General features: G+C 48.2%; 1 protein-coding gene across 2 annotated transcripts in view; it reads right to left on the minus strand.

The window, feature by feature from the left end:
* TLK2 (tousled like kinase 2) overlaps positions 1-27,759 on the minus strand; it is a 1,564,653-nt gene that overhangs the window by 690,167 nt on the left and 846,727 nt on the right. For both annotated transcript variants that reach the window (XM_078645098.1, XM_078645097.1), the window contains one exon: positions 6,472-6,624. In XM_078645098.1, coding sequence (XP_078501224.1) covers positions 6,472-6,624 — 153 coding nt within the window. The remainder of the gene's footprint in view (positions 1-6,471; positions 6,625-27,759) is intronic.

The raw sequence follows: 27,759 nt of genomic DNA on the forward strand, positions 1-27,759 counted from the left end.
GAGATTATTGCCTGGGAGGGACCTTTGCAGCGTATGTGACAACCAGGTTCGCTAATATCTCAAATGTCATGTCTATAGAAAACAAACCACTATCTTGATTGAATATGCTACTTACCAGTAGGCATCTGTTCTTGGCATGTAGGGCTGCTGACATTCATATCTATAGCATAGATCGCCGCCTAGTGTTGGGTCCGGATGATTGCAAATTGTTGTCCTGGAAGAGTCTTCGAAGTATCACGAGATAGGTGGCTCCTCCCCTGGACTACAGTGCGCATGGGCATCGACTCCATCCCCAGATTGTTTTTAGCCATTGTGGCGAAGATGGAGTGTAACAGTGTGAGCGATGACCATGCTAAGAGTAAGTGTAAATTAAGCAGCCGCTACAGGCGCCGGGGAGGAGGGTGGGCGATATGAATGTCAGCAGCCCTACATGCCAAGAACAGATGCATACTGGTAAGTAGCATATTCAGTTCGAGGCATGTGGGCTGCTGAATTCATATCTATAGCATAGAATATACAGCAGTCCCTCCATTAGCGGCGGCCGCCTGTGCCAGCTGCAGACGTTTGAAAAAGTGTTTTTAGAACAGCCTGCCCTACAGCTGCTTGGAGTGCACATCTACACAGTACTGTTTTGTAAATGTGTGTGGGGTAGACCATGTGGCTGCTCTACAAATGTCTTCTAAAGGGATATTTCCAAGGAAAGCCATGGAGGCCCCCAACTTGCGGGTGGAGTGGGCTCTTGGGGGGATTGTTAAAGTGCGCTTAGCTTTTTGATAGCAAATTTGAATGCACTTAACGATCCACCTGGCTATACCTGCTTTGGAAATGGGGTTGCCTTTGTGTTGTGCGGAAAAGGCAACAAAGAGTTGTTTCGTCTTCCTAAAATCTTTGGTCCTATCGATGTAGTACATCAAAGCCCTTCTGACGTCAAGAGTGTGAAGCATTCTTTCTGCCACTGTCTCAGGATTTTGGAAGAACACAGGTAGTTCAATAGTCTGAGTGACATGGAGCTGTGAAACTACCTTTGGAAGAAATTTAGGGTTAGTGCGCAGCACTACCCGGTTGGAGTGAATTTGTATGAATGGCTCTTGTACAGTGAGCGCCTGGAGCTCACTAACACGTCGCAGAGACGTAATGGATATTAGGAAAGCCACTTTCCATGTTAAGAACTGAAGCTCGCATGAATGTAGAGGCTCAAAAGGTGGACCCATCAGCCGGGTGAGGACCACATTAAGATTCCATTCAGGAGCAGGTGGGGTCCTGGGAGGAATGACTCGTTTGAGCCCCTCGAGAAAGGCTTTAATGGCAGGCACTCTGAAAAGGGAGAGATGCTGCCTGTTTTGGAGATAAGCCGCTATGGCGGATAAATGTATTCGAATGTAGCATATGCAAGATTGCATTTGTAAAGATGTAACAGATAACAAATGATGTTGTGCGTGGACGCGTCAAGCGGGTCAATGTTGTGGTCCACGCAATAAATGACAAACCGCTTCCATTTTGCTGCATAGCATACCCTGGTAGTGGGCTTCCTTCCCTCCCGAATGATATCCATGCAGTCAGGAGGCAAGTTGAGGTAGACAAACTCTAAGACCTCAGGAGCCAGATCGCCAGGTTGAGCTGTTGCGGATCTGGGTGCTGAATGTCGCCATGGCTCTGCGTCAAAAGTCTGGGTGTGAGGTGCAGCCTTTGATGCGGTACCACGGAAAGTTCGAGAAACGTGGTGTACCATGGTTGGCGTGCCCACGTTGGAGCAACCAGGATGAGCATCATGGAGTGTTGCTTTAGCTTTCGTGCCACCAGCGGTATTAGAGGTGCTGGGGAAAAGCGTACGCAAATTTGCCTGACCAGTTCATCCATATCGCATTGCCCTGAGACTGTGGGTGCGGGAACCTGGCGGCAAAGCTTTGGCATTTGGCGTTTTCCTTTGTGGCGAACAGGTCTATCGCTGGATGACCCCACTGCTGGAAGTACGGGTGGAGTACTGATGGAAGTATCTTCCACTCGTGCATTTGGTGGCTGTACCTGCTGAGCAGATCCGCCATCTGATTGTCCTTGCCTGGGAGGTGTTCCGCCATGAGAAAGATGTTCCTCTGAATGGCCCACTTCCACATGCTCTGAGCTAGATGAGACAACTGTGGAGAGTGTGTCCCTCCCTGCTTCTGAATGTAGTACATGGCCGCCATGTTGTCCGTCCGGATCAACACGACTTTGTTGCACAGATGTACTTTGAATGCCTTTATTGCCATGAAGATTGCCATCAGCTCTGTAGTGGAGTACATGAGCTCCCCAACCATGGAGAGAAGCGTCCGTCGTTAGGATGATCTGTGGAACAGGCTCTTGGAACGGTCGGCCTTTGCAAAGGTTGTGTGGATTCCACCAATGCAGAGAGTTGTATGCACGACCGGTCACCAACACTAGGTCTTTTAACTGCCCGTGAGCCTGATTCCACTGACGTGCTAAGCACTCTTGAAGCGGACGCATATGTAGTCTCGCGTGCGGGACTATGAAGATGCAGGAGGCCATCATGCCTATCAACTGCATGAACACTCATGCTGGAAGCGAGTATTGCGGTCTGAATTTCTGTATCAGCAATTGAATGCTGTTGATTCTCACCGAATTTGGCTGCGCTGTGGCCCCCAGAGTGTCTATTGTCGTGCCCAGATACTGCCGCACATGGGCTGGCTGAAGGTGTGACTTCGGATATTTCAGTGAGAATCCCAGATCGTGAAGAAGGTGAATGGTGTGGGACATGTTGGCAGTGCACTGCTGGGCCGACTTTGCTTGGACAAGCCAGTCGTCCAGATAAGGGTAGACGTGAACTTTTTGTCTCCTGAGGTGCGCAGCCACTAATGCCAGGCATTTTGTGAACACCCTGGGCGCTGTGGTAACTCCGAAAGGGAGGACATTGAATTGGTAATGCTGATTCTGAATGGTGAATCTGAGGTATTTTCTGTGTGACGGATGTAGTGGAATGTGAAAATATGCATCCTTGAGATCTAATGTTGCGAGGAAATCCCCCTGATTGAGCAACGGAAGAACCTGCTACAGCGTGAGCATATGAAAGTGTTCTGAGAGAATGTACTGGTTTAGGGGCCTGAGGTCCAGTATGGGTCGGAGGGACCCGTCTTTCTTTGGGATCAAGAAGTACAGGGAGTACACTCCAGAGCCTCTTTGTTCCACTGGTAAGAGCTCGATTGCCCCTTTTTGCAGCATGACGAGCACCTCTTGCTGCAATAAGTGCAAATGCTCTGTGGACATAGGACGGTGTTTTGGGGGAATGTTGGGTGGAGTGGATGTTAACTCCAGACAATAACCGTACTGGATAAGCTTTCTGACCCACCTGTCTGTGGTGATGGATTTCCAGACTGGCAGGAACTGTTGGAGTCTCCCCCCGACCGGTGTTGTATGGTCGGGGGGCAGTGACAAGGCGTCACTGTTTGTTGGCGGCGGAGGATCGGGAGCTGTTGTTTTCACGACCTCTGCCCTTGGCGCTGTTTCCGCGATAGCCACCTCTGCTCTGTTTGTTGTATGAGGTTTGCGCACCACTTTTAGTGTACTGTGTTTGCTGGGACATTTGGCCTCTGGAAACACCTGAATTGATTGAGCGACGAAAAGTGCTACCCCTGAACTGCTGGGACTGGAGAGCCCCCATAGATTTTGCAGTCTGTGTCCTTTTTGATTTTTTCCAGGGTGGTGTCCACCTCAGGTCCAAATAAGTGATCAGGGTTCACAGGTTGATTCAGGATGGTGGTTTGTATCTCCAGTTTGAACCCGGAGATCCTGAGCCAGGCCTGACGCCGCAACATTACACTAGTGTTAATGGCCCTGGCCGCGGTGTCCGCAGCGTCCAGTGCACACTTAATAGAAGCATTTGAGATGAGTTTCCCTTCCTGAATGAGCATCTCTGCAGCCTCCTTATATTCATCTGGCAAGTGTTGTAACAGGGTTTCAAGTGTATCATAATGTGCCCTGTCATATCTGGCCAAGAGTGCCTGCATGTTAGAAATGCGCTAGATATTGGCCGCTTGAGCCGCCACCCTCTTCCCTGATGCTTCTAGCACTTTAGATTCCTTGTCAGGGGGAGGAGCATAACCAGTAGTTTGTGAATTTGCCCTCTTCCGGGCATTAGAAACAACTAGAGAGTCCAACGGCAACTGGCCCTTGATGTAGGTAGGGTCGCCAGGTGCCTTGTATTTTTTTTCAATTCTGGGGTTTACAACCCTAGCACGTGTGGGATCTTTAAAAATGTCTGCAGCATGTTTCAAGACACCCTTCAGCATTGGCAGGGTCTTAACGGATTTTTCAGAGGAGGACAAGGTGTCAAACAGAAAGTCTACTTCAATAGGGTCAGCATGAAGCTGGACGTCATGATTATTGGCTGCCCTCTCAATAAGCGCATTAAATGCCGCAGAATCCTCAGTAGGGGAGGTTTTGACAGCATACACTTGAGTGTCCGGGGCAGTTTGTGGATCCCCCGGGTCTGCAGCATCTGCCCATGTGTCATGCTGATCTTCAGGATCAGTGTCGGCAGGGTAGTTGTATTCCTCGTAGTCACTTTCCCCAGCCTCCACATCTGAGTAAGTGGGCGAGATTGGAGCAGTGTCCTGAGCACGTGGATTAATCAGTTCAACAAGAACTGGGGAATCAGTGGAATCCTTTTTCTTCTTCAAAGGAATTGTGTAGGACTCCATAGGCTGTGCTGGTGTGATCTTGCGCTTGTAAATGGAAAGTTTACCGGTGTTGGCGTCGATAAACTGTTCCGACTGGTCCTCGAGTAGGGGTTGTCGATGTTTTGTGCCTACAACAGCAGGGGTAGGCTTCGGCCTGGTGGAGACTGTCATGGACGGCTCGACGACCTGCTTGGGCGCGAACGCCTTCGGCGCCACTTTTGGCAGCAGCGTGAACTGAATCTGCGCCGTCGACTTGTGCGGTTTGGTGGCTGGCTTCGGTGTGGAAGTATCCTTCGGATCGACCGCGGAAGCCTTGTCCTTAATGCGCTGCAACGAGTCCGACACCTGCTTCGTGAAAGATGCGGACGGTTTCGTCGACTCAACAGGTGCTCTTGAGCCACTACCATGCGGTGACTCGAGGGTAGCAGCACTCTTGGCCTTTTCGGAGCAACGGGTAGGATCGACAGCTTTTGGAGCTCCGAGTCCCTTCACTGTGTCGACGACATTTGGCGCCGACGGCTTCGGGTCGGCGGCTTTGGCAAGCGCTTTCGGTGCCCCAGTCTTCGGCTCGACGCCCTTGAGCGACTTCACCGATTCAACAACCTTCTTTGGCTTCGTGGAGCCGACCAATGCGACAGGCGTTTTCTGTTTTGATGGTGCCTCTATCACTTTCGGTTTTGAGACCGAAGTTTGTACCTTTGGTTTCGATTTGACCAATGGCGGCTCCGTAGAAGCTTCTTTCGAGACGGAAGCTTTCTCTTTCGGTTTCAATTTGACTAATGGCGGCTCCGCAGAAGTGTCCATAGTCGGGCCCGGAGGCGAGACCGTGGATTTAGGTGTAAGATCTTGGGTAAGGCCATGTGGCGATCCCTCGACCTGAGCCTTAGTCAATGTCCGAACGGGGCATAGCTCTTCGCCTGAGCTATCTTCCGTGGCCCCATAGGCCCCATCGTCGTCTCCTACCTCGTCTTCTGTATCGAGCATTTCTACGTCTGCGTCGTAGTTGGAGTCGATCTCTGCCGCTGGAATGGAAATCGGCTCTTAAACTTCCTGCTCGTCTGCTTCTACTCCCTCGGTATCGAAAATGTTCACCGGGTCAGGTGCCGTCTGCTGGGCCTCTTGGCGCGCCATGCGCCGAAGTCGAATCGTCTTCTTGGAGCGAAAACGAGAACAAGCCATACGTTGGCTTCATCGTGATCCGGCGACAGGCACTTGTTGCACACCGGGTGGACGTCGATGTGGGGATACTTGGAGTTGCACACGGGGCACCTCTTGAACGGGCTCCGTTCCATGATGTTTTGTCGAATAAGTCTTGTTGCGTTGACTGGGCCTCGAGCACCGAAGAGCCACGCGACTCCTCTGGATGTCTGACTCTGGTACTGAGCCGAACAGAGCTGGGCACCGAACGCAAGACAATACCAACGATATAGGAAATGCCTGTGGGCCTAAAAGAAAGTTTTTATCAATTTAGAACTGGAGTGATCAAATATGCATCCAAACCCAATGGCAGAAAAAAACAATCTGGGGATGGAGTCGATGCCCATGTGCACTGTAGTCCAGGGGAGGAGCCACCTATCGCGTGATACTTCGAAGACTTTTCCAGGACAACAATGTGCAATCATCCAGACCCAACACTAGGCGGCGATCTATGCTAGAGATATGAATTCAGCAGCCCACATGCCTCGAACCTAAAGGTTTAGGCTCCTCACCCAATGTTGGGGGAAATTCATACAAACCAATGCTAGAAAGGTATTGCTATCTAAAGAATCCTTGCACTATTAGGTTTTCCCATTGCACTTACGTTTCATTTTCTGCACCATTGGTTTTGCTCTTTCGCTGCTTTTGCTCATTGTTTGCAGGTGGTGTTTGGCCCATGGCAGGCGGTTTCCTTTTTGCCAGTAATTTTCGCTGTCGCTCAATTTCTTCCCGCTGTGAATTAATTCTCTCTTGTTGCCTGAAAAGTTTAAACAAAAAAGGAACATGAGAAAGACTTGCAAAAGTACAGTATCTTTTGGCTGATTCAAAAAATGTATCTCTCGCCAGTTCATGTGTCAGCATTATTTGCATACTGAAAGATATTTTTTAAATTCCATGTGGGACTAAAGTTGAGGCAAACAGATGTGTTGCAATGAAGCAGAACAAGAGAAAGTCTGTCTTAAGATGCGACTTAACATACTAAAAGGCGAAGTTATATTCAGAGCGATAGTACTTCAATGGTGTGTGCACACACCAGCTTAGCAGGATCCTTGGAAGTGTTGCAGGGATTCTGCTCATACACAGAACTGTGCACAGAGACCCAGGACCTCAGTGAATTGTGGTGGACCAAAAATCTCACCTCAGTTCCTAGAACTAGCATCAGTGTCACATTAGCTCTTCGTCCTATAGCACAGGTACCGATGATTAGACAACTCAGAACATGCAGCTTAGGTTACTCTCAAGAATGGTGGGAATCAACACTATTTTGTTTGTTATTCTCATACCAGTCCACAAAATGGGTAAAAAGAGACACGATAACGTTTAAAATGTTTGGTTTAACGACATACTCTAAGATGCAGTATTTTTGCTAACATAAACAGACATATGATTAAAAATAATTTGATCAGCACTGTTACAATTCCATAAAACAGAAAAGGAGAAATAATATTATAATGGTAGTGGAAAAGGTCCTATGGTGCCTTGTCTGCCACCCTCCCTAGCTAGGAACTATGTTTTATATAATATAGAAGGCCTCTTAGGCTTGAATGGGGAATCCCATACCTCCAAGATCAGCAGAAGTGTATCACAACAGGATCTGTAAAAGCTCTCTCTCTCTGGAAACGGATTTTCTCCAAGTGCTCCAATCATGCATGCAGTGCAATATTAAAGGCGCCACAATTTCAGCTACCGCAGCTGCGTGCATGTTGTGTCTAGACCAGGGGCCGATCAGCCCGAACAACACCTAACATTGTTATGATAACCTTGGAGGCTTCAGCACTCACTGTGCAGACTAAGGTCGAGATGCAAGTCTAGGGACGTTGAAAACAAGCCATTCTCATGTGAAGAAATTCACGAAGCCTTACAACCGTTACATGTAGTGTTGTGTGCAAAAGCAGCAAAAAGGTAAAATGGCGTTTAAACTTCTAATAAGCCTATGCTAACATAGCAATGTGTGCAAGCAGTCGAAAGAGACCAAGACACGAAGAGCTTGCTTTGTGATGAAGATGTATGTTTTGAAATTCGGTATTCACTGTGGTGCCAGTGTGTTGCATCTGCACCACAGACGCAAAATCAGTTTAAAAGTACAATCCAAAATAAACAAGGTACTTAACTTCGGTAATGCTCTTTCTGGTAGATACATTACCTAACTACACATTCCTCAAATTAAATACTATACAGATGTGCAGAACTGGATCTGGGGAAATTTCCAGCAATGCTTTTGCAAGCCAATAGTTGACATGATCTAGTTCTGCAACAATTCTGTGCCGATCCTAGGACCGGTTTCAGGGTTTCACCCCTCTTCAGCCAGGATAGCTTGACTCCAGTGGCGTGGAGAGCACGGGACCTAAGTCTGAGCATACCCGAGCATACCTGATTTGCATATGGTTGGGTTCAAACTGGAATGGCATGGTGAGGAAAAAAACGATGGATTTAGGCCCAGTTCTCTATACTGGGGTGAATGTATGACATTGTTCTGCATTCTGTCCATCAATTGTTGTTTTTGCATTTGCCACCCCGAGAGGGACGGGTATGCTCAGACGGGAGTCCCGTGCTCTCCACGCCACTGGAGTCAGGCTATACTGACTGATGACGGCTGATAAGACAGAAACCGGTCCTAGGATGCTTTATTCCGGACTAAAAGGACATGGCTTGGCAGTTCGGGCTGGACTGTTCCCATAAGGCACAGGGTCAGGGGTGATTTGCATATGGCCATGTCTGAACTGGGGTGGTGTGGTGAGCAAATAAACAATGGATTTAGGCCTAGATCTCTGTTGCCAGTTCGGGATTTAATGTAGATTGCACTACATGGGGCATCTTAGAGACGTCCCCATAAACCTAACCAACTCCCAGTGTCCTGACTGCATGGCTACCGAGGCTGCCACCACCAGACATGTTCCTGGACCCCTGGCTCGAGAGCTTGCCACTCTCGGGGGCCTGAAACAATGCACATCCTGGGACGAGGTGCCAAGCCACCTTCCCCAGGAGGGGCAGGGGAAGCTTCAAAGGCAAGCCGCCTTTTGTGAGCTTCCCCAGGCCAATTGCTGTACTCAGCAACTGGCCACCACTGGTTCTGACCCCCACTCTGGCGGGAAGACAGGCTGGAAACCCTAAGTGAGGAAAGGGGGTGTGCCAGCCTCCGCCAACCCCACCCCTCAGGTGGGAGAGGTGAGGTGAAACACAACTTCAGGCGCCCGCCATCTTGAGGATGAGGAGCCCTACCCAATCAGAGATAGGCCCCTGCCCTCCTCCCACAGGAGAGGAGCAGGATAGGGGGTGTACTCACCCCAAGACTGGGACCCATTGGTCCCTGCCCTTGCCCTACCTGTAACGCCCCTAAATTTAGTATTTAGGGGCACCCGGAACCTTTCTTCCTCAGCTCCTGATTTGAAAACAAGAAAGAATAACTAAAAGAAGGCGAACTTCCGTGCAGCTGCTAACAAGACGACAACACCAACTGACTACAGGCCTGTTGATCCTAGAACCTGCTCCTGCTAAACCCCGGCGTCTCCTGCGGACAGCAACCTCGAAAACCCCGGAGGACCTGCCTGCCTTGATCATCGTAAAGACTGGAACTCCCATGAGCAGTGGTTCTGCTCAAACAGCAACACCCCTGGTGCCAGCCAGGAACCGCGAATCCAGCCCACTCTGCACCCGTCAAGCCCGACCTGTGCGTGAGTGGACCAAGACCATGAGGACGTCCCCCCGGCGATTGTGACCACGAATCCAGTGCCCAAGGACCCTCCTCGCCGACCCTGACGACGCCTGCAGCCTCACAACAAGGAACCCCTCCAACCGCAACCAGCAGAGGGTAAGATTTCCAGATGTCAAAAGACACCCCTGCACCAGGCGCCCCACGGCCACCTGTGCCAAACTCCTGGGTGTCTACCTATCCTCCAAGATCCCAATTTACCTCTTGTAATGGTGGTCGCTCCTAAAGAATCTCCGTCCCCGAGCCTGCAGCCTTTGTTCAACTTCCACCTTTCCCATTGACTAACATTGGGCGCCCGAAGGTCCAAAAGCACCCTGCACCCAGCCGCCTGAGTGCCGCTGGAAGTGCAGCAACTACCCTATCGTACTGCCCCACTTGCCCTGTGTAAGTGACCTGGAGCTCAGCTCCCACAGCCGCGTGGCCTGACTGCTAGCAGCCACCAACCTAAGGCCCCCCTATCCTCCATAGGATAACATTGGGGCTACTCTCTCTGCACCCGGCTGCCCCTGTGCCGCTGAGGGTGTACCAACTGTACCTACCTAACCCTGGGAGACCCCCGAGTCTATGCCCAGAACCTCAACTGCCAGTCGAGTACTTATCCAAAAGCCGATAACTCACTTTTCTTCCATAGGGTAACATTGACTTGTTTCACTTGAAAATTCTTTTAAGTGTGGAGTTTTGAAACTTTAAAATATTCATCTAAAATCAGCCGAATCACGAAAACTAAAATACTCACCTGTTATCAGGAGAGATCCATGTGCAGGATCTTGGTGCCCAGCACTGACCCTGAAAAGTGATTATAACTGTACTTACCAGTGATCTGAATTTCGTTTCGTAGGATAACATTGCCTGGTGTTTGCTGAAAAAGTTTCAGAGTGTCGATTTTTGAAACTTCCAAATATTCCTTAAAAATCATATGTATGACCTGAACGCATTCTTTCAATTGTTTACAGGAGATGCACTAGTGCTGGATCCAGGATCCAACACGGAGTAAGAAGAAGTAACAATAACATTATTTACCTGCTAAGTGAATTTCCTCCCATAGGATACCATTGGTGATAGGAAGGCGAACCTCAACAACAGGGCACCATCGCTCATACAACTCGCAGCCAGTCTCAACACACTAGGACACCAAGTAACACACCTATACAAAACACTCCGCCCGAAAAACACCAAACTCAACGATAAGGTCACAAACTTCTGGGGAGCCGTGGCAGGGAGGGAACTAAGTGAGGCCGAGAAAGCAGAACTATGGAGATCAACCTCTTGGAAAAAAATAACGGCAACGCTAAACCAGACCAAATATTGGCTAGTGCACAAGGCATACTGGACACCAGCCCGCCTGGCCGCCTTGGGGATCCGAGAGAGTGATGCAGGACTTGCAAACTGACATTCGAACAAAGCCAATGCCCCCCCCCCTTTCCACCCCCGGCGCATTTCTCTTTCTTTTGCCTCTTTCTCCTCTCTTTTTCCTCCACTCATGTATATTCCGTGCTCCATGTAAATATATATTTTTTTATACAATAAAAAATTACAGAAATCAAAAAAGTCACAACTGTAACCAAAACGCTTTTACTCAATTGTTTACAGGAGATGTCCCAGGACTGAATCTAGGATCCAGTCCTGTGGTTTGAAAAGTAATCCATAAAGTAATTAATTGCATTTAACAAGAAATTCCCATTGAGCTCAATGTCACATTGTGTTTATTTATTTATTTGTGTAGCGCTAGAATCGACCCCAGAAGGGGTATCTCTGCGCTTAAACAGAACATGAAGGTAATGTGTGGCTCCAACAAGTTAGTAAGTGAGGAAAAGAGTGGTCTTGAGCAGCTTCCGGAATTGTAGATGATCTAAACACTGCCTCAGAGGTAGAGGCAGCTCATTCCAGTAGCGAGGGCCAAGATGGGATAAAGCCCTTCCTCCTAGTCTTGCCCTTCTTACTCGCGTAACCACCAACAGATGTCGATCTCGAGGGGGCAGAAGGCATGAATCTCTCAGAGAGGTATGAAGGGCCCGAGTTAAGCAATGCCTTATGGATAGTGCAGCAGATTTTAAACTTGACACTGACGGATGGGGAACCAGTGCAGTTTCATTAGAAGAGGGCGGGAAGGGGTCCTTGAGGGAGCATTAACGACCATTTGTGCGGCTGTGTTCTGAACCACCTGTAATCTAGCAAGTGAGGCATCATTGGCAGAGACCAACAAGCTGTTGCAATAGTCCAGGCAACTTAGCACAAGCGCCTGGACAATGGTTTTACGAGAGGAGTCAGGAAGCAAAGGGAAAACTAGGCGGAGTAGGCCCATTACATGGAAACAAGACTCAGCCGTTTGAGGAGCATGATCCTTCAGAGTAAGTGCCTGATCCAGCCGGATCCTCAAATTTTTGACTGACATCTTGGGGGCAGGATGGGGACCCAGATATGTCGGCCACCAGTCGGGTGTCCACAGAAGGGGCGCCTCTCCAAAGAGCATGATTTCAGTTTTCCCCACATTGCACTAGAGGAAGTTGTTCCGCATCCAGTGAGATATTGCTCTCATCCCATTGGAGAAGGCCACCCGTACTGCTGGGGTGAACTTGTTGATTGGGGAAAGTAAGTGGGTGTCATAGGCATATGTAATGGGTATGAACCCATGGGACCTCAGAAGATTGGCCAAGGGAGCAATATAGATGTTGAATAATGTGGGGCTCAAGCATGAGCCCTGAGGTACACCCTTGGACAATTTTGTGGGGGCCGAACGGTACGGGCCTAAATTGACAATCTGAGAGCGGTCAAATAGAAAGCTCCTCATCCATTACAAGGGCATTTTCCTTAGCCCGGCCTCTTCCAATCTTTTAGTCAAGATATTATGGGAGACTGTGTCGTACACTGCGGATAGGTCCAACAGCACCAGAATCATAGAATGGCCATCATCTAGGGTCATCCTGATGTTATCCGTGACCGCTAGTATTGCTGTTTCGGTGCTGTATTTTGGCCTAAAACCGGACTGGGAAGGATCTAGACATCCAGTTTGTTTGACCTGGGCGACTTTCCACTCCTGCGGTACATGTCCTTCTTTTAGGGAGAGATTGATGAAAGATTGAATAGAATAAGACAGGTTTCTAACCAGGGAAGGAAGGATTTTTGTTTGAAATTGTGCTGCCTATTGCAACAACTGTAGCTATTGTATTCAAAAGTCTATTGCCTATTTGAAAAGTATTTAACTAAAGTAACTCCATCTGAGAAAGTATATTTTGCTACCTATTGCTGGTTCTAAAATAAAACAACTCTATTTTTATATACAAAACAATTCACCTAGAGTTCAGTTCTTGAGTGTGTGAGACCATATGCTGACTGAGTGTATACAACAAATGCTTTACACTGTCCTCTGATACTGCCTTACTGCTCGACCAAGCTACCACTTTAGCAAGTAAGGTTATATCCAACTTAAGCCTCTGCCATACCTCTGGGTACTGTGGAGTATGTGCACACTGTACCTTACTATGGTCCAGTATATACAGAGCCACTTTCTTACAAAGTCGGATCGCCCACAGCTCCAGAAGGTTGATATGGAGCCGGGACCCTGCCGGAGACCAGAGGCCTCTGATCTCCGCCTCTCCCAAATGGCCTCCCCATCCCTGGAGGGACGCATCTGTCACCACTGTGTGCTCCGGTTGGGGAAGGAAGAGGGAATCGTGATTTGTGAGCCACCACTGCAATTGTCGTGCAGTGCCCTCCGAGATCTGGACATGATCGGAAAGGTTGCCCTGATGCTGCACCCACTGGAACTTCAGGTCCCACTGCACAGCCCGCATATGCCATCTGGCATGTGTCACCAGCAGGATGCAGGAGGCCATCAGGCCCAGAAGCCGGAGGGTATTCCTGACTGAAACCCAGGACAGAGGCTGAAAGATCGGAATCATTGCCTGAATATCCCGGACTCGCTGGTCGAGAAGATAAACCCGAAACAGCATTAAATCCAGAACTGCTCCGATGAAGGGGAGCTTCTGAGAGGGACTCAGGTGCGACTTCGGCACATTGATGGAGAACCCCAGCAAATGCAGGAGGTCGGCCGAAGTCTGAAGGTGGGTGACTGCCTGGGGTGAGCCCGCCTTCAGCAACCAGTCGTCAAGGTAGGGGAAGACTGACACTGACCTGCGCGGAAGAGCTGCGACCACCGCCATCACTTTCGTGAACACCCGAGGGACGCTGGTACGGCCGAAGGGGAGCACGGCAAACGGAAAATGCTCTTGGCCTACCGTGAACCGCAGGTAACGCAGGTGTGCCGGCAGGACAGTGATGTGTAAATAGGCGTCCTGCAAGTCCAACGCTACCATCCAGTCTCCAGGGTCAAGCGCAGCCAAGACCTGAGCCAGAGTCAACAGCTTGAACGTCTCCTTCTGGTGGAAGCGATTGACGTCCCTGAGCTCCAAGATGGGGCGCAAGCCCCCTTTGTCCTTCTTGTGGACCGGAAAGTAGTGGGAATAACAACCATATCCTACTTCCGGCCCAGGAATGCGCTCGATGGCCCCCTTGGCCAAGAGGGCCATGACTTCCTGTTGGAGAAGCCCAATGAGATCCCCCGACATGTGGTGGAACTAAGGTGGCATGGCCGGGCTGTAGACTCAAAGGGGAGAGAGGAGACCCTCTGGATGAGCTGCAACACCCACTTGTCGGAAGTGACAGAACATCACTGGAGATGGTGCTGAGGAATCCTGCCACCCACTGGCGTGGGTGCGACCCGAAGCTCACACTAGGAAGGCTTTGAGGTAGAAGTTGCAGGGGCGGAGGTGGACTGAACCTCACGCCGGCCCTCAGAGCCACCCCGGCGGCCTCCACGGGCACGCTGAGTCTGATTCTGCGCAGGCTTTTAACTGAAAGAGCCGGCAGGGGCGCCTCTGCCATGGCCACGAGAGGAATGAAACGTAGACGTGGCTGGTCGCGTGGCGGAAAGGCCCTAGGACTTGGCCGTAGCTCGAGAGTCCTTAAAACACTCCAGTGCCGTGTCAGTCTTATCACCAAACAGGTGAGTATCGTCAAAGGGCATGTCCATGAGCGAGCTCTGGACGTCCACGGAGAACCCAGTGGACCTCAACCAGGCATGGCGCCGGAGCGCCACGGTCGTGGAAACTGCCCTACCGAGGTGGGCCGCGGCGTCCAAGCCACAACGAATGGCGACCCTAGCCAGGTCCTTACCCTCAGCCAATGCCTGAGACAGCACAGATTGGACCTCCTCCAGGCCCTGAGGCAACACCTCAGCCACGGAATCCCACAACATGGGAATAGCGGCCCAGGAGGCATGCAGTGTTCACTGACCGCAGTCCTAAGCTGACCGAAGAGAACAACCGCTTGCCAAACTGCTCCAACCTTTTAGAGTCCTTATCCAGCGGAGCCGTGGGAATGGCACTCTGAGACGTAGAAGCTTGAATTACCAGACTCAGGTGATGGTTGAGTGGTCAGAAAGGCCGGGTCACCGAGTGCCGGGCTATGACGCCGGGCAACGTTCTTGTCCACGGGGCTCCTGTGGCGGGCTGAGACTAAGTGCCCAAAAAGACTTCGGTAAGGGCATCATTAAAGGGCAACAGCGGCTCCGATGAAGTGGACACATGCTGGAGCACCCCAGTGAGGATATTTTTCTTCAGGGTCACAGTGGGGAGATCTAGGTTAAGGACCTCTGCAGCCCGATGGAGCACCACCGTATACGAGGCACCTTCCTCCAGATTGGGCGGGGGAGAGGCAAACCCCGGATCAGAGGAGACGTTGCGGCCACCGGCCTACTCCAAGTTGTCCACCCAGTCTGCTCAGAATCACACTGATGAGCAAGTGGGTCCTCAGACCCTTCCCAGTCATCCTCCTCCGCCGGCGCCGTAGACACAGGCCTCGACAGCAGGGCAGTTACCGTTGAGGGAACGGCCCCGGCATTGGCGCAGGGAACAGCGCCGGTTACCAATTCGGATCCCAGACGGGCATAAATCCCCTAGGGAACCGGGGCGGATAAGTAACCAGCGGCATCCACATCCTTCCGACGCCGTTCCCTCAAGGCCTTCGGGCCATACCCTTACAGTCCCGACAGAACCGGGATTCATGGTCGTGCTCCAGGCAGTAGAGACAGACGCCATGGGGGTACGCCACCGACAAATTGCACCGGCAGACCTCGCAAGACTTAAAACCAGGCATCCCTACTAGCACCAGAGTACACCAACACGAGACAAAAGTCTCTAAAAAGATAGTCAAAAAATGACTAGGGTACGTGCTCTATCCGGATCTGAGCTTATTGGCGCGGAAAAAGAAAGCACTAACGCCAGCGCGCATAGGTGGCGCCTAAGTAGCCTCTGTGACCCCCATCTCGGGGCATACGACGCCAGCGACGGACGCGGAGCCACAGGGCGCCACCCACTGATGCGCAGGGGTACTGCTAAGCAAAACTTTCCGGGTCCAGAATGACGCCTAGGGCCATAAGGCAAGCAATCTATCACTAACATGTCTCTTTCAGATATGATGTTCAGGATTCCACTCCACAGAACCGGAGGGCAAAGAGGAATCTATGGTTATGGAAAAGCGCTTTCTTGTGAAAACTCTATTTAAGCTGCTGATTCCTCTTCTTTAGAATATCGCTCAAGTGCCAGACTGAATCTGAATAATTTTTCAACAGTGTTCTGACATGCCAGTAGGTGGAGTCATGCGGATTCACACTGGATCCCTACCACTCAGGCAGAGCTGCATATTCTATTCCATCAGAACTTGCAAAGTGCATGGCTAACCACACTGGGACTAAAAAACCTCAGAACCAGAGAAGAAACAGTCAACAGGTTAAACATAAAGCCACATCTTGAGACCTTTCCTGGATGTTAATTCACTCTACCCATCCTCAGAGCAGGAGGCAGCTTGTTCTATAGTTTGGAAAACACAAAAAAAAGGTGCAACTGCAACACCGACTTTTACAAACTCAAGGATTCACGGTCAGATAAAAGGAGGCAGATCTCAAAGATCTTCCTACTCTGTAAGGTTGTAGCATATAGTGCAACAAGCTTGGCCCTTTATTATTGCACAATGCATAAGGCTTTAAATTGAATACTTTTTTTATGGGAAGCCAAAGCAACTTAGACAGGGGGGTTAAGACTGATTGATGTTTGGGAATCCTTAGCAGAAGACGAGCTGCAGCGTTTTGCACCACATGTAGTCTATTCAGAACAGACTGTAAGGATCCCAGTAGTCCAAGCGAGAGGATTCTAATATTTGAACAACAATTCTATACACAAACTGTTGAAAAATTCCAAGACTTTTCTGACTGACCTCAACTTGCCAAAACAAAAGGTAGCCAACTTTTTTACTCGTGTCTCACATGTCACTTTGTTAGCTAACCGTATGCCCAGATTCTTACTGGGTTAGGGGACCGAGGAATTCTGGCCAACAATCAGGAGACCAATAGTTGAAAATATTTCTAATTATCTTCACCTCTGTTTTATCCCATTTAAGTTTTAGACAGCAAAACACCATCAATTTAGCTAGTGTTTTAGTGCTAGGTTTTCATAACTCTGGCTTGAAATAGGATTCCGGGGCCAGTGAAATGTCAATCTGGGTATCATCCACATATGAAACTAACGAAAGGCCAAATCATTCAAAAATATCTGCTAGTGGGCAGACGTACATGCAGTGCTTAATTTGTAAAATATTAAGTGCCAGGGCATTGACCAGTGGGCCACTGCAGCCTGCACCCCCCATCGCCCTCGTCATCGCTGCAAAAACAACTAGTAACCATCTCCCTCGCATGTAAATGCAACAGTTCAGATTCTTCCAGGTCCCCAAAGCTAAAGGAATGGCTGGGAAGGCAGGTGTAAGCAATCTTAATGTATATTTTATTCCTAAACTACAGTTTTTCTGCTCATATCTTTATGTATTTATTTATTTATATTCTTGTATAGCGCAGGTATCGACCCCCGAAGGGGTATCTCCGCGCTTGAGCTATTGCTAGAAATGCCCAATCAGGTATTGTAGTCTGTAAAGTGATTAGGAAGTCGAAAATAAATATGTTTTGAGAGACTTCCTAAAGGACTGGAAATTAATATTTTGTTTCAAAGTAAGAGGGAGTGAGTTCCAAAGAGTGGGGCCTTTATGGGAAAAAGCTCGACCTCCCTGCCTCATCCTCTTAATCCTGGGGATCTGAAGTAGTAGTTGAGTGCTAGAACGCAGGGAAAGTCCAGGACAGTAGAGGTTGAGCTTTTCAGTCAAATATTTAGGGCCAGAGCCATAGAGACTTTTATGTATTGTGCAGCAGATTTTAAACTTAACACGTTGCCGGACAGGCAGCCAGTGGAGTTTGTTCAAAAGGGGACATGAGGGAGTCCTAGGTAAGGCGTTGAGAACCAGTCTAGCTGCGGTGTTCTGGACCACTTGTAGTCTATTGAGTTGTTCCTCATTGGCCGAGATAAGAAGGCCATTACAATAGTCCAGCCTACTGACTACAAGAGTCTGGACAAGTGTCTTTCTGTGGCTGTCGGGCAGGAATGGAAACACACGCCTTAAAAGTCCAATGACCCGAAAACAGGATCCGGTAACCCGACTGACCAGAAAGTAGTGGGAATAACAACCACTCTCTACTTCCGGCCTGGGAACACACTCGATGGCCCCATTGGCCAAGAGGGCTGTGACTTCCTGCTGGAGAAGTACCAAGTGATCCCCTGACATGCGGCGGCACCGAGGTGGCATGGCTGGAGGGGAGTTCTGAAAGGGAAGGGAAGGGGAGGTGAGTAACCCCTGCGGATGATCTGCAACACCCACTTGTCCGATGTGATATTGCGCCAGTGGGGGAGGTGGCGCGGATCTGCCACCCACCGGCGTGGGGGGCGCCACAAAGCTCTGATTAGGAAGGTTTGGAGGTAGAAGCAGCGGGGGCGGCAGTGTACTGACCCCCATGCGGATTCCCAAACCCGCCCGTGCGGAAGCCGCGTCCGCAGTCGCGCTGAGGCTGGTTCTGCACTGGCTTGCTGACGGAACGTGCCTGGACGCCTCTGTCGTGGCCAAGCCAGGCATCCCTACGTGCACCAGGAGAAAAAAAAAGGGGAGACAAAATTCTCAAAAGAGTAGTCAAAAAGTGACTAAGGTACAAGCTCTATCCGGATCTGCGATTACTGGCGCGGAAAAAGAAAGAACTGACGTCAGCGCACATGGATGGAGCCTAAGTAGTCTCTGTGATGTCATCTCGGCGCATACGACACCAGCGATGGATGCGGAGCCACAGGGCGCCACCTACAGACGTGCAGGGGTACTGCTAACAAAACTTTCCGGATCCAGACTGACGCCTGAGGATATTCTATTCGAAGGAAAGGAATCTATCACCAATGTGTCTCTTTCAGATACCTAATTAGGGACCTTTGGAGATTCTGAAAAGAGGAAGAAGTAGGAGGGTAGCGAGGAATCGGCAGCTACAGTATCCACCAGAAAAAGTGCTACCAATCAATCAATCAGTTGATTTGTATGGCACCACTTATCATCCGTTACGGTAGCCAGGTGCTTGGTGGGGGCAGGGGCTGCTGCTGGGAGTGGTCAGTCGAACATCCAGGTTTTTAGGCACTCTCTGTACTTCTGTAGGTTAGATGCAGTCAGGAGGCGGATTTAGAGGCCATTCCAGGTCTTGGCGACCAGGTAGCAGTAGGTGTGGCCGCTGCTTCTGGGGAAGCGGGACGTGTGGGTTAGGTGCACAGTTGTCTGCCGAGTTGGTGATACTTCAGTTTGTGGTAGAGGTAGGCTGGTCTTAAGTTGTGCAGGGCTTTGTAGGCATGAGTCAGCAGTTTGAAATGCCATCTTTTTTAGACAGGAAGCCAGTGGAGCGCTCTGCGGTAGGGGGTGATGTGGGATCTTCTCGGGAAGTCGAGGATGAGCCTGGCCGCAGCCTTTTGGATGGTTTGCAGTCTGCTCAGTAGATGTGAGGTGATGCCCACGTAGGAGTTGCCGCAGAGCAGGCGGCTGATGCTGAAGGCTTGGGTGACCATGCACCTGGTGTTGATGGGGAGCCACCTGAATATTTCCAGGAGCATGCAGAGGGTGAGGAGGAAGGCTGAGGAGAAAGCGTTTATCTGATGCTTCATGGTGAGCTTGTGGTCCGGTATGGTGCAGAGGTTTTGGCATGGTCTGTTTTAGTGAGTATTACTACAGGTTTTTCCAGTTTTCTTCAAATTAGTATAATTTCCGTGCCTGAATGCTTTTTTTAACTGCTAAATTAATTGTAACATATTAAGCTTATTGTTATTTTTTTTTATTCACTTTTTGGATTTGTGCAATAACTATATTGTTTTATCTTGTCATTATTTTGTTTTTCCTTTCTAGTGCGATATCGGTGGTGCTTGCTGGGTGTGTGCAGTTGATCACACCCCTAGCTGTCTGTGGCAAGTGAGATATCTTTATAGAGTATCAATTTCATTGATAGTTTTTTCAGGATCATTCAAGGTCAATAGTTAAATTTTCTCTTTGATACAGCTCAGTTTGTTGAGTTCTAATTTGCCACAATGTCGTTTAGTGCTGTCTTGTTTGTTGAGTTAGTGTCATAAGTAAACATTATGGCTGCCCACAAGCTGACCTTCCAGCAGGTTGTAGGTTTGCTTTTTAGGTCGAGCCTAGAGTCAGCGCGCAAGTGCTGCTCTAGGGAAGAACTTTTGTAGTTCAATACATGAGGGAAACCCCACCCACTGCCCCTCCCATTTTTTCATTGGCTTGTGTAGGAAGCTGGCTCTGTATATACTATATCAAAGTGAGATATAGTGTGCACAAAGTCCAGAGGAACCCCAAAGGTAGGCAGAGGTAAAGTTAGATAGCCACTCACTCTTTATTTGTGATAGTGTGGTCGAGCAGTAAGGCAGTATCAGAGGACAGTGTTAAGCATTTGTTCTACACAGTCGGCAAATGAATTCACACACTAAAAGACAACTTCAGACCAATTGTTTTTGCATAAAAATATTATTTTTGTTATTTTATTTCCTAGAATCAAGCCAGCCTGGCACAGGTAAGTGATAAGTACTTTGCAGAAAAACATACAACTGAAATACAGTATGGTTTGTAATGGTATATGCACTTTGTTTTGACACAGTATTGTTGCATAGAAATGCAATGTTTTGTAAATACAGTACATAGACTTGAATGTGCTTTTCACTAAAATACCAGGTAAGTTACTTTTTAGATTACTTTTCTTACTCAGTGTAGTATACCTGGATATTACACTGGGACATTATCTGTAAACAGCTAAGTAAAAGCGTTTTTGTTAAACAGTACAATTTTAAAGAATTTCTTTAGGTTTTAAAACTCCACACTTAGAAACTTTTCCAAGAAAAACAGTCAATGTTATCCTAGGGAGGAAAGGAAAATGCTACTTACCAGTATGCATCTGTTCTTGGCATGTAGAGCTGCAGAGTTACACACTGTACATTGTTGGGCTCGCATGTTTGCAGTCTGTTTTATTGTAGAAAAATCTTTGGAAGTCACGGGATAGGTGGGTGACTCCTCCTTTGGATGATACTGAGCATGGGCATCGGCTCCATTCCCAGATTTTTTTTCGCCATCAGGAAAGTGATGGAGCTGTACAAGAAGTAGTGATGTCCATGTGATTTGTATCTAATTAAGATAATACTAGAACAGATAGAGGTAGACGGGGAGGCGGGTGCCGTGTGTAACTCTGCAGCTCTACATGCCAAGAACAGAGGCATACTGGTAAGTAGCATTTTCCGTTCGAGGCATATGACCTGCAGCTTACACACTGTTCATAGATTGTATAGCAGTACCCACACCTAGTGACGACCACCAGTATCCGTTGCAGTAGTTTGAAACAGAATTTTTAGTACAGCCTGGCACACAGTGGCTTGTTGTTTAGTTTGCACATCTACACAATAGTGTTTTGCGAATGTGTGCGGTGTAGACCATGTAGCTGCTTTGCATATATCTAGGGGAATGTTCCCTAAGATTGCCATTGAAGCCCCTATTTTCCTTGTAGAATGGGCTTTTGGAGGAATTGTTAGCGTACTTTTGGCTTTCTGTTAACATATTTGTATGCATTTAACAATCCACCTAGCTATCCCTGATTTTGATATGGGGTTGCCTTTATGTGGTGGTGAAAAAGACACAAAAAGTTGTTTAGTCTGACGAAAAGTTTGTGTCCTTTCGATGTAGTACAGTAATGCTCTTTTGACGTCTAAGGTGTGTAGAGCTCTTTCTGCGACTGTTTGTGGCTGCGCGAAAAAAACGGGCATTTCAACAGATTGATTTAGATGAAATGGTGAAACGACTTTTGGAAGGAATTTAGGATTAGTGCGTAGAACCACTTTGTTATGATGCATTTGCAAAAAGGGTTCTTGAATGGTAAATGCTTGTAGTTCACAGACTCTTCTAAGAGGGGGGGGCAGATTATTAATTTAAATAATTTAAAGTCGAATTTTGGCAATGCGTAGGGGAGTGGCCCCTTGGGCAAGGGTCACTCATTTGGGGGCCATTTTGCGAGGCCTATTATTTTTTGTTTCTTTTGGGGAGCGACCCCTTGGACAAGGGTTGCTCCCCTTTTGGGAGCAAGTAAAAAGGCTTTGCCTGCCCCCTGGGGGGGGGGGGCAAATTTAATGTTATTTTAGGATGTGCTGGGAAGTGGCCCCTTTGGCAAGGGTCACTCACCTTGGGGGCCATTTTAGGAAGCCCAAATTTTTTTGTTTTTGCTTTGGGGAGTGACCCCTTGGACAAGGGTTGCTCCCCTTTTGGGGGCAATTATTAAGACTTTATCTGCCCCCCTGGGGGGGATCAAATTTATTTTAAATTTTGGGATATGCTGGGGAGTGGCCCCTTGGGCAAGGGTTACTCCCCTTGGGCGCCATTTTGGGACACCCACATTTTTTGTTTTTTGTTTTGGGTAGTGACCCCTTAGGTAAGGGTCGCTACCCTTTTGGGGGCCATCCTTTTTGCTTTGTTTGCCCCCCTTACGGGGCAGATTTTAATTTTTTAAAATGTATGTGGCAGACTGTGCCAATTGAGTCAATCTAGTGGGGGGTGGCCCCTTGGGCAAGGGTCTCTCCCCTTTTTTGGTGCATATGTTTTGCCCATGATGTTAGGTTTTAGCTGGTGTAGCTCACTCCAGCACCCCAGTTCAGACATGGCCATATGCAAACTTATTCTGACCCTATGCTTCATGGGAGCAGTCCAGCCTGAACTGCCAAGCCATATCTTACCTGGCCCAAAATCATCCATAATGGGACTGGTTACCTGCTAATCAGCCGTTATCAGCCAGGTTAGCTCGAGTCAAGTGGCAAAGTGAGCAAGGGACCACCCTCTGACAACTTAGGGCAATCAAAGTGCAAAGGGTCAGTCTGATTTGCACTTGGCCATGTCTAACCTGGGTTGGTGAATTGAGCTAAATAATGATGATGGATTAAACCAAGATCAGTTGTCTGGGGGGTGAGTGTTAGATTTGCTCAAGGGCTCCGTCCATCATCCCCCTTTTGGTGTTGTCTTGAAGGGCAGTTTTGCTGGGTTTTTTATGGGTCACTAGGGCACCAGGGTTTATTTTTATGCTGGGGATCCACCCCTTGGACATGGGTCGTTCCCCTTTTATGGGAGGATGATAGTGGCCTTTACTGCTTCTTAGTGGTAGAGTAGCAGAATGTGTTTAGTCCCATCTGTCCCCAAGGGGGGCAGAAGCCACTGGACACCAGCGTTTTTTTAATTTTTGTTTTGGTGGGGGGTGGCCTCATGGGCAAGTGTTGCTCCCCTTTTGATTTTATACTGTTAGGCCCACCTACCCCTTAGCTTGGCAGGTGGACTGGTGCTTTTTTTGAATATGTGAATCTAATTTTTTTTCCTTCTTTTTAAATCTAGTGTAAAGCTTTTGCTTCCTGTTTGCGGTTTTGACAGTGGTTGTTCTGCAGTTTTGTGTAGTTGCATTTTTTAGGTAAGAAAAATGATTTTTGTTGTATGTACTCCAAATGAGTTATATTGTAATGTATGTAAAAAAAAAATTGTAAGCGGTGTCATAGTGGCATTTAGTTACTGTTTTGAGCATGAAATTCTTTGTGATGTGTTTTGCATTGTCTTATGTGTATTTTTGTTTTCTCTTTCTTTTTTAGTGGGATATTGTTGATCCATACTGTGTCTGTGCAGAGTATGTGGTGTTGACTTTAGCTACTTCAGGCAAGTGAGTGGTTTTGTTTTGCAGTTTATAGGTATTTTTGATAAAGGTGAATTTTGATCATTGTTTATTTTACATAGTGATTGTTGTTGTTGACTTGTGTGACAATTTACCTTTATTAGTAATCATTATGGCTAGCCGTAGAATGACTGCTCAGCAGGTGGTTGGTATGCTTCTTGAGTCTTCCTCTGAGCCGGATTATGACACTGACAGTGCGTCTGAGGGAGAGGAGGGAGGGGAAGATTCTGGCAGTGAGTTTTCTCTCCACATGGAATCATCGGATGATGAAGGTACTCTCAGTGCAGATGAAGGGCCTGTGTTAGAGGAGGACACTGCTGTGCCGATGGTGAAAGAGGCAGCTGGATTGCAGCCTGAGGCTGCTAGTCTTCCTACTGGAAGTGTTGGACTCTGGGTTGATCCTAACATGGTGCAGCCGGTGTTGCCTGCCTTTAGCGGTGAAGCAGGGTGTAGAGTGGATTGTGAAAACTTTTTGCCTATACAGTATTTTCAGCTATTTATGGATGATGTGTTTTTGGGTGAGATTGTTGAGCAGACTAATTTGTATGCTGAACAGTTTTTTTTGAGGGTCAACAGTGACAAACATAGGCCCCACTCTAGAGCTACCCGGTGGACTCCCACAAATCTGGAAGAGCTGAAGAAGTTTTTGGGATTGACTTTATTGATGGGTTTGTTAAAGAAGCCGAACCTGGCTTCATATTGGTCTACCAGTCCCTTGATGGCAACAGCCATATTTCCAGCTGTTAGGACTCGTGATTGGAATTTACAAAAGCTGGTGGTTTTGACATAGGCAACTTCAAAATTGCCTACGTCAAAACCACCAGCTTTAGCAAGGGGGGTTACCTGGGTTTTTGGCCCCGTGCTAGACTGCCATCTAGGGAAACCTACCAAACCTACACATTTCTGAAAAGTAGACACCCGGGGGCTTCCAAGGAGGTATGGCTTGCGTGGATCCTCCAACGTTCCTTTACCCAGAATCCCTTGCAAACCTCAATTTTAGCTGAATAAAATCAGATTTTTCACACATTTTTGTGTGGGAAAGCGTGGCATCACTGGGTTAACACAAATTTCCTCCCACCCAGCGTTCCCCCAGGTCTTCCGATAAAAATGGTACCTCACTTGCGTGGGTAGGCATAGTGGCTGCAACAGGAAAAGGCCCAAATCGTACGGTGGAGACTTAAAAATTACCTTTGGCAAAACTACCTTATTTTTTGGGGGGGGGGGGCACCTGAGTTTTTGGCCCGGGGCTCGGCGGCCATCTTTGGAAACTACCAAACCCAAACAGTTCTGAAAACTAGACACCCGGGGGAGTCCAGGGAGGTATGGCATGCGTGGGTCCCCCAACATTTTCCTACCCAGAATTCCCTGCAAACCTTAAAATTAGTTAAAATAAACACTTTTCCATAAATTTTTGCGTGGGATCTCCGTGCCGGCACAAATGTCCTACCACCCTGTGTTCCCCTTGTTCTCCGGAGTAAAATGATACCTCACTTGGTACGTGAGCTCTCCAGCCGGAGAGCGATGCGTCCGCTGTTATGACTATTTGAGGAACAGGCTCTAGAAACGGTTGGCCTTTTGAAAGGTTTTTGGTGTTCCACCATTGCAGAGAACGATGAGTCCGACTGTCTACCAACACTAGGCCTGTTAATTGACCGTGAGCCTCGTTCCATTGTCTTGCTAAGCACTCTTGAAGCGGACGCATTTGTAGTCTTGCGTGAGGTACTATGAATATGCAGGATGCCATCATTCCTATGAGCTGCATGAACACTCGAGCTGGAAGCGAGTGCTGCAGTTTGAATTTTGTTAGGAGAGTTTGTACTTGTTATCCTGTTTGGAGAGGGATATGCTAGTGTTAGTTGGGTGTTTATTGTAGCGCCAAGATATTGTTGTACATGTGATGGTTGCAGATGTGACTTGGTGTGATTTTCCAGTGAATCCCAAGTCATGGAGCAGTTGAATTGTGGCGCGAGTGTGTTGTACACACTGGCTGTATGAGCTGGCTTTTATGAGCCAGTCATCTAGATATGGGAAGACGTGGATATGCTGCCTTCTTAAATGTGCTGCAACTACTGCTAGGCATTTGGTAAACACCCATGGTGCTGTTGTGACTCCGAATGGGAGTACTTTGAATTGGTAGTGCTGACCATCTAGTACAAATCTGAGATATTTTCTGAGCGCTGTGTGGATAGGAATGTGGAAGTAGGCGTCCTTGAGATCCAGAATGACAAGGAAGTCGTCTTGTAAAAGGAGAGGAAGGACCTGCTGGAGTGTGACCATATGAAAGTGGTCTGACTGTATGTACAGGTTTAGAGGTCTGAGGTCTAGGAGAGGCCTTGGAGATCCGTCCTTCTTTGGGATTAAGAAATACAGGGAGTATACTCCTTTGTTTTGCTGATGCATTGGAACTATTTCTATTGCATTTTTCTGCAGGAGGGATAGAGCCTCCTGTTTGAGCAGTATCAGATGTTCTTGTGACATTGGACGCTGTCTGGGTGGTATATTTGGGGGGGTAGATGTTAGTTCGAGACAGTAACCTGACTGAAATATTTGTAGCACCCACCTGTCTGATGTGATGTTTTCCCAGGCTGGTAGTTATTGTTGTAGTCTTTCCCCGACAGGATTGGAATGGGGCGGGGAAGGGGAGGGAAGTCATTGGGCAGGTGTGGAGGCAGAGCGGGAGTTGTTGTTTTTCCCTCTGCCCTTATTGTTGTTACCTCTGTAACCACCCCTTTGGTAGCCCCTACTATAGGTGGATTGTGTGGGGGCTTTGTAAGAGGTAGAGGGTGTTTCTGAAGCGTATCCTCTTGTGGCGCCTCTGTAAGATGAGCGGCGAAATGAGCGTTTGGGAGCCTGCAACTGCAGGGATCCCATAGATTTGGCTGTATCAGTATTATTCTTCATCTTTTCAAGGGATACATCTACATTAGGTCTGAATAAGTGTTGCTCATCAAAGGGCTGGTTAAGTATAGCACTTTGGACTTCAGGTTTGAACCCTGAAATACGTAGCCATGCATGTCTACACAGCAAACCACTGGTGTTAATTGCTCTTGAGGCAGTGTCTGCTGAATCTAATGCACAACGAATAGAGGTGTTTGTAACTTTTTTCCATCTTGGATAAGCTCATTTGCTCTATCTTTATATCTATCAGGGAGGTGCTGCATTAATGATTCTAATTCATCATAATGTGCCCTGTCATATCTTGCTAATAATGCTTGCGTATTGGCAATACGCCACATGTTTGCTGCCTGAGACGCCGTCCTTTTACCTGATGCGTCAAGGAGCTTAGACTCTATCTGGTGGGGGAGCTTCACCTGATGTTTGTGAATTTGCTCTTTTGCGTGCATTAGAGACCACAAGAGAGTCTAATGGTACTGGGCCTTTAATATATATGGATCTAAAGGGGTAGCTTTATATTTTTTCTCAATGCATGGATTGATGACCCGCGTTCTAACTGGGTATTTGAAGACTTCAGGAGCATGCTTAATAACTCCCTTAAGCATGGGTAAAATTAACAAGGATCTTTGGGAATTATCAAAAGTATCCATTAGGAAGTCTTCATCTACAGGGTCAGTGTGCATGTCTACCCCATGTTATTGTGCAGCCCTGTGTAATAGCTGATTAAATCCCATAGTGTCTTCTGGTGGGGAAGGCCTAGAGGGAAATATGTCGTCTTGAGGGACGTTAGGGACGTCTGGGGTGTTGTAATCATCCCATGGGTCAGGTGAGCCTGGAGGAATAGAGGGATCATCTGCACCACCTCCTGTATCGTCAGAGCTATCATTCCTGTTGTCATCATTTGGTATGATAGAAGATGTAGGGGGAGTGCTGTGGTAGGGGAGCAGGTGGTGATGGCATAGGTGGAGGAGTAGGGGAGGGGATCCTTAGAGGAGAGGTAGCAATGTCCTTCTTCTTTGGATGAGGAGCCGGTGCAGGTGTATCCAGTGGTCGTTTTCTTCAACTAAGAGTTAGTCGACCAGTGGTTGGATCCTTAACAAGAGTCTTTTGTGCAGGGTCTGGATGAAATAAGTCCTCTGCAGGAG

Source organism: Lissotriton helveticus, chromosome 5_1, assembly GCF_964261635.1.
Source record: "Lissotriton helveticus chromosome 5_1, aLisHel1.1, whole genome shotgun sequence".
NCBI lineage: Eukaryota > Metazoa > Chordata > Amphibia > Caudata > Salamandridae > Lissotriton > Lissotriton helveticus.